At 37.6% G+C, this 7,409-nt stretch overlaps 1 protein-coding gene across 5 annotated transcripts; it reads left to right on the forward strand.

Annotated features, from left to right (window-relative positions):
* The first annotated feature begins 5 nt into the window (after positions 1-5).
* LOC5503223 (DNA polymerase delta subunit 3) lies at positions 6-7,386 on the forward strand. Of its 5 annotated transcripts, XM_048733147.1 has the most exons (18): positions 6-110; positions 1,316-1,371; positions 1,439-1,541; positions 2,179-2,218; positions 2,291-2,423; positions 2,505-2,632; positions 3,017-3,051; positions 3,364-3,535; positions 4,027-4,228; positions 4,341-4,365; positions 4,974-5,022; positions 5,112-5,146; positions 5,266-5,306; positions 5,379-5,422; positions 5,583-5,660; positions 6,392-6,541; positions 7,129-7,303; positions 7,337-7,386. In XM_048733147.1, the coding sequence occupies exons 1-17, from the start codon at positions 45-47 to the stop codon at positions 7,293-7,295; spliced, it is 1,524 nt and encodes a 507-aa protein (XP_048589104.1). In that variant the 5' UTR covers positions 6-44; the 3' UTR covers positions 7,296-7,303; positions 7,337-7,386. The 5 variants fall into 5 exon arrangements, with proteins under 5 accessions (XP_048589104.1, XP_032227453.2, XP_032227454.2 ...); XM_032371562.2 differs by having other exon boundaries at positions 7,129-7,386; XM_032371563.2 differs by having other exon boundaries at positions 3,020-3,051; positions 7,129-7,386.
* The last annotated feature ends 23 nt before the right edge of the window (positions 7,387-7,409 follow it).

The following is a 7,409-nucleotide window of genomic DNA, read 5'->3' on the forward strand; positions in this document are numbered from 1 at the left end:
AGTGCAGCGGAAGTATATTATTTGGCGCGAAACTTCGATCCAAGATGGCGGGCGATGGTGAACTGTTTATGGACAATTTGGAAGAGTTCGTTTACGACGAAGACCGAATTGTAAGTGTACTGATATTAACACTGCTTTCGACGCCTTTTTTTGGTTGTGACAATCCATTTTAAACCCAAAAAAATATTTTTTTTATAAAAAAATGACATGTTTATGCTATGTTAATTATTGTTCATGGTGCGTTCGACAAATAGAATTTACGCAAATTGTCTGTACTCCTTGCCTATAGCTAAAAAGAGTTGCCCCAAAATAGAAAATAACCAGGTGTTTCGGAGTATCTCTGACTTACCGACAGAGTACATAGTTAATCCAAACTAAATCACACTCCCAAATCAAATTCTAATCACCTTACAATGCAATGAGGTTGGAAATGCAGTCATACACAACTCATACATATATTTAGCCATATAGTTAATGGGCAGACTAAGGGATAGGGGACTGGATGGTTGGAGTGCTGGAATGGGACCAGGCGCGCACCCAGGGTTGGCTGAGGAGGGATGTACAGTCCTAGGTATTTTTAGTACAGGGCTTCTGGAATTACGCGGAAAAAAACTCAAAATTACGCGGGATTCTTTGCTAAATCAACCGCTTAATTATGCGGAAAATCAATCATTATGCGCTAAATTTTGCTGGATTTTGCAATACGTGTTTCTTTAAAAAATCAAAATTTTGCAGGATTCTTTACTGAATTACGCGCTCAATTACACGGAATATCAACTGTTACGCCCAAACTACATTTTGTACCTAAGGAAAGCACGAAATTACTTGAAAAGGTTTATTAAAACAGGTATTTTATTATTAGTACTAGGCCTTCGCGGTTTAGCAAAAAAACACCTAGTCATTTTATTTGTTTTGAATTCAGTTCGCAATATCGCACTCTTACGAAGAATATCTCTCTTTTTTTTATGAGAAATAGAGGTAAGAACACATCAGCTGTGCACTTAAATGTTTTGTCTTTCAAAATTTAGCCAAATTATGCGGAAATTTGTGGTTTAGAAGCCCTGTTAGTATTATTATATTTAAAAAAGACAGTATCTGATGGTTATTCAATAATGAACCACATTTCGGAGGGGGTGCGTGGAGAACAGGGACAATAGAGACCAAGATTTCTCACACATCCTAACTTTATTACTGGCCACAAACTATTGGAAACAAAATCACATGTAGGTCAGTTATCATCATCATCATCATATAATCACAAGACACAGTGCAGCTTTATAAAATTTGTTACTAATGTTACTCCTACACTATATAGGTTACCTACAAATGGTTGAGCAGAACACTCACAGTAACAGCAAATCAAGCCAAACAGTAAGACTGTTTAGTAGATTCTTTTGCTGATTGCTTTAGTCCTTATTTAAATTCCTTTTTTTTTAAGGATGCTGTATGCATTTCTTACAACACAACAAGAAAAAAAGAACAAACCTCAACTTTCAGTAACCTACCTTGTTGGTGGTAGAATATTACAACATGGAGAAATGGTAAGGGAGCTTTACAAATTATTATGGTTAGGTTATTTTGAATAGTGACTTTAGTAAAGTGGAATAAGTGGTGAAAGGATTTCTTTTGTGTCTATAGTATTAGTCGACATGACGGAAAAATCTGGAAAATTCGCAATTCGAGATAGAGAAAGAAGACACAATTTCTTACAATGGCCATTGGTTCCTTGTATTCCGGACTGATTTTTGAAACACAAATAACTTGAGGCCGAAATGCACATACCCAAATTTTTGCTTTTTAAGATATTTTTTCCTTGATCATCCTTGCGCTATGTACTAGCTCAGGGACGAAAAGCTCAAATTTCAATGACACTTTTCAAAAAGTCGCATCAATTTAAAAAAGGTTGCATTTGATATATTATTTGCTATTACTCACTAAGTACTTAGAAAAATTTTCCGCCTTAGTAGATGTGAAATGAGGTTATTTGAAGCGTTAAGTCATGTTTTTCTGTCATGTTGTATTAGTCACAATTAGCTACCATTTCATTTGTTTCAAAAACAGTAAATTTCATCAGATATTTACAGTTTTGGATAATACTATGTTAGTCATTCAAATTACACAAAGTGCAATATCCACTGATTAATGACTAATAAAACAAATAATTTGTTATCCTTACAGTGTAGTCAGTATGTCCTAACGACTGATGATAGACTAGAAGGTAAGTTTTTCATCTCATTTTTTCCTTGTCTACATCCTCTCTCTTTTAACGATGCATTATTCTTGTTCCTAGAAACCAAATCCCAGTTTGACCCTGTAACGTCAGTTCACATCTACAGTATCCAGAAACAAACCCTGAAAGACTCCAACTCACTGTACATGGTTGACTATGATATAAGTCGTGAACATAAGCATGAGGAAAACAGGTACACTGTCTGATCTTTGATCTTGAAGCCCTGGCACACGTTTGTAAAACCTTGCATTAAAATACAGCTGTATTGTCTCAGGTGGAGTCACATCTACTGCAAAGAAGCTGCTCGGTTAGGGGATGGGGGTGAAAGTCGTGCTGCTGCAGGGCGCTCAGCACTTGGTAAGGAAAACAGCCACCCAGGACTGAAAACAGCAAATGGTCATAGTAAGTAATGTGTTTGAAATGTGACAATGTGTGTGTCATTACTTTGAGCCCTACCCAATTCTCTAGCTTTAAAAGTATTACACAGTAACTGATCTAGGGGGCTGGTTAAGGGAGTTAAGACCCTCCTTTGAGCTGCCAGAAAGCCATATGTAACAAAATATAACTACCCCTTTGTAACTGGGCCTAATCCACCCCCCCCCTTTAGCTAGATCTGCCCCTGTTACACCATATAATTGGTTATTTAATTTTTTTGTTCTTTTAGTGAAAACTAAATGACTCCAAATTTTCTGTAATTATCTGCTACAATTCATTCCTCCTATCTGGATTTGCCTGTCTGGATTACTCTTTGCAGTATTCTGATTTGTGTTCTTATATGCATTGAAGCAGGCAGCTCAGCAACAGATGTGCAAAAGAATAAGGTAAAAAACTCAAGTGTAATAGATGATAATTAAAGATGTCCATATCTGTATAACATCAAACACATTTTAATAAATACATATAATAAAATATTAGTAGGGTACAATGTTTTGTGACAGTCTCTATGGAACAATAACAAACATCTCATGGCAAAAGAACGTGACATGTAGTAATGCATTACATCATTTTCCAAATGCTGACTTTATAAGGCTCATATCCACCACATGTATTTTTTATGACAAAGTGAAAAGAATAGCTGTGTGTCTGGCACTACAACTTATAAATTGCTTTTAATCAACGACATTTGATTTTAGGCACCTCCTCAAAAGTCAAAAAAGGGCCAACTTCCTACCATGGGAATGTTTGCTGTAAAGACAGAAAAGAAACCAGAACCAAAGGCTGAGCCTGTGAAACCACCAGAGACCAAGAAACAAGATAAATCAAACTCTGGAGGGATGTTGTCTTTCTTTGGGAAGCCAACAGCAGGTCAGTTAAGGCCCTTCCATGCCCGTGAAAAGTGGGAAAGGAGAAGGGACTCATTTTCAGTGCATGCGAAAGGTGGGGAAGGGAGAGGGAGCTGCTTACAGTGCATACAAAGGGTAGGGGGAGGTGTAGGGTCTTCTAGTGCAAAGGAAGGGTGGTGGAAGCAGAAGGGCCTTCCTTTGTTTTTAACAGAGGCATAAGTCATACCATTTGAGCCTTTTGTTGAATTATTTTCCTGAACTAAGAAACAGACACACAAAGAAATGTATGTTTATGTATAATTGAAGTATGGTAGACTTGAATTGACTTGACTTGAATGAAACATGTCAAAATTCACAGACACATTTATTTCGATTTAGTACCAGAAATATGTAACCCTTTTGGGGTATTTATCAGACCCTTGGACCTCTTGGGGTGCATAGCTATATGGACAGCCTGGATCATGTCATGTCACCTTTACCACAATAAAGCATTGTGTTTTTTGTTTCATTAAGGTCAGTCCAGAAAGACTGAAGCAAAGCAAGAAAAAATTGAAAAGAAATCACAAGAGCAAAAGCCAAAAGAAGAGAAAATTCATGAAAAGGAGTCTGCTACTTCCAACGAAAAAAAGGAACAAGAAAAAGAAAGGAACAAAAGTGAGGGAAAACCAAAACCAAGATCAGAAAAAGAAAAACAGCCAACCAGAAAACGGGTTAAGTGAGTAATAGCTGAAATGAAGTGACATTTGAGAACTTTTTCTAAATTAATAATCAAACCTACATTATGCAATAATAATAATAATAATAATATGTTTGTTTTGGATGTTTAGGAAGTTTGAATCTTCTGATGAAGAGGTAAGATAATTGTTGTCACCCTTAAACTGCCCTGGCAACTGTCCTTAGGGGAGGTTATGAGTGACAATGGCTGCCTACAGTTCCATAGACAGGAGTCTGAGCAGGTTTTTCCACCTTAACTGTTCTCAAAGTATCTTCTTTCATTTCTAATTATTTGTAACATTGTAAATGGCACGCTTTATCTTTCATGTGGGCTTTTTGTGTGGTGGTTGGAAAACTGTTTGTATCAAATCTCTGGTCATAGACCTGGCCTAGCTTTCGCCCAGGCAGACCCAGGGCGTTTCCCAAGAAGAAAATAGATTTTCACTTTATGCTGGTACTCTGACTTCTCTTTTTCTGGTTACATTGTTAAAAAAAAAAAAAAGCACAATAAATGGGTAGAGGCATGCAGGTTAGAGGAATGCCTAATTGAAGCTCCATCTCACAAATAAGAGGGAATTATACATATACACATAGGCTACTCATAGGCTACAATTTCCGGAATGAGAATGAGATTTCACACCTGAACTCCGTAGTCTAGGTCAATTACCTCTAACAGGTGTTAAAACCCCCAATCCCCCTCCCCTCCCATAGATCCGTTACTGACAGCTTGCTCCCCTTTAAACTAGGAGCCGCTGCCCAGTAGAATCACAGCTGCAGGCAAAGACTTGGATTCAGGTATTCTATTACTTTTTTTAAATGAGGAAAGACATTAGGTATTTAGTGCAAAAACAATTGACAATGTAATGAATTTGTCTACTTTTCAGAGGAGGATGAACAGCCAATAAAGTCAAAGTCGGAAGTAAGTTTAGTCATATCTTGACAAAATACCGATGCGTTTATTGAGTTTGGGCGACACCATTGTGAAAATAATTTAACATATTTTCTGCCTAATTGTTTATTTGAATTTGTTATTTCCAGAAGAAAAGCAGGAAAAAATCAAATGATAATAAACGTAAAAAGTGAGTAATAGTAAGCGCTAATACTGAGTATGGAAATTGAGAATTTGTAACTCATAACTATTAAACATTTAGGAGCACAACTTCGAAACAATCCACAAGGAAGTCCTCTTTAGAAGGTAAGCAAGCGCAAGGGAATAAAGTTGCTTGATTTTCTGTGACTTTGCATTCAACCAGTTCTCACTTGTGTTGCGACTACGTCCTTGTGAGAACAAGCCTTAATAATTCCCTGATAGGATCATATCGAAAACAACAAAAGCTCACTCGGATTTGTTCCAGATGAGCCGGCTGGTGAGAAGACAAAACAGAAAAGAAAAAGGGCTAAGAATGTATTATCGGACGAGAGCACAGATGACGGTAAAGCGTTATAGAATTTCGTTGTCTTTACTTTAGCCACAGAGGTTACACCTCGTTGCATGGCGAACCCGTAAGTGGACGCCCTCAAAGAATGTAGGTAAAACCACCATAATGATTAAAATAAGCGCCTCCTTTAACCCCCCCCCCCCCCCCCCCCTTCCCCACATCCTCGACCTCGACTGTCTTTAATGTGCAAATATGCAAATTTGGTCCGCCATTACGGAAAAATCTTTATTTGCGTATATTACTTTAAATTTTGGAAACTGCCTTACCATAATGCTTTTTACCACCCTAATTAGAAGGTCAACAAACACAATAAAAGTAAATTTGGGATGATAACATACTTTCTCAGCATACTACATAAATATGTAAATTGTGGGTATTTCTCGTCAAAATGTATAATAAGCGCCCCCTCTTTAATAAGTGCGCCCTCTCTCCAGGAGACCCGAAAAATTAAATAAGCGCCCCGGGGCTTATTCGAATCATTACGGTACTTTCGACATCATGTCATCAAGAAACTGCCCCGTGCTACCAGGACAAGTCAAATCGGGAAATCGAAAAGGTGTTTTGTCCGTATAGAATTGACTGTATTTTCGCCGGAATTTTTGTTTTTGTTTTCTCCGCTCTTAATTTGTTATCATGTTTACATTTCATTTTCGCGGAAATGCCTCATAGCTTTTACTCGTAGCATTAAAAACGAAATAAACTAAAAGATCAATTGATTTTTGCAGAGTCGCCGCAAGCGAGCGAGCAGTCCGTCATTTCTGAGACACCTGTCGCCGAACAACAGACAAAACCTCGAGTCAGCGAATCAGCAAAGAGACGCAAGCGTCAGAAAGTGCTGCATTCCAAGACCTACATGAACGACGAGGGCTTTATGGGTAAATCACGTGCGAAAGCTTATTGCTGGAAATAAACAAAACACTTGGTGAGGCGGTAGAGCTGTCCAACACCGACCCGCATTTCTTACACCGCCGTGCGCGACTGACCACAGTACAAAGAAATGTGTTGAGAGAGTTCGCAGAATATTGGAAATCGCTATCATTTGAGACAGGAGCAAAAAATGGCAAAGTTCAAACTGTAAGGTTGTGTGAGCTTATAATCGCTTGATTTTTTGCATAGATGTTCCTTGTGTTACCCAAAATAAACCCAAATAAGCTTTAGTACTTTTTGGTAGATAATCCGTTCTTTAGATATTGCAAATTGTGAGAATCTTGATTTGTCTGAAATTTCCCAAATTTGGGCGAAATTGCTAATTTTTTCATGATTTATGGCAACTTAGCTGAATCGTATCTCCAGAACAAATCATCTACCAGAAAGAACCAAAGCTTTTTTTGTTTTATATGACCAAAGGAACCTTTAGACAAAATATCAACAAAATATAAGCTAACACAACCTTACAATTTGAATTTTACCATTTTTTGCTCCTGTCATCTTTTGATTAATGATTGGAACTTTTGTTTTTCAGTAACCGAGAAGGTGTACGAAAGCGAATCGACTGATGCCAGCGATGAAGAGCCTGTTGAAGTGAAACCAGCTGAGCCTAAAAAGACAAGTCCGCAGGCCAACAAGAAAGCACCCGACCCCAAATCCGCCAAACAATCTTCTCTCATGAGCTTCTTTGGAAAGAAATAATGTAAAAGCCAAACTTTCTTTCAAAATTTGTGGTTATAAAACGAGTTGTTGGAGGGAAATTGAATAAAATAAAATGAATGTGTCCTCTTTATTTTATGCTCTTCGACTAGTAGC

This window comes from Nematostella vectensis, chromosome 9 (assembly GCF_932526225.1).
Source record: "Nematostella vectensis chromosome 9, jaNemVect1.1, whole genome shotgun sequence".
In the NCBI taxonomy this organism is placed as follows: Eukaryota; Metazoa; Cnidaria; class Anthozoa; order Actiniaria; family Edwardsiidae; genus Nematostella; species Nematostella vectensis.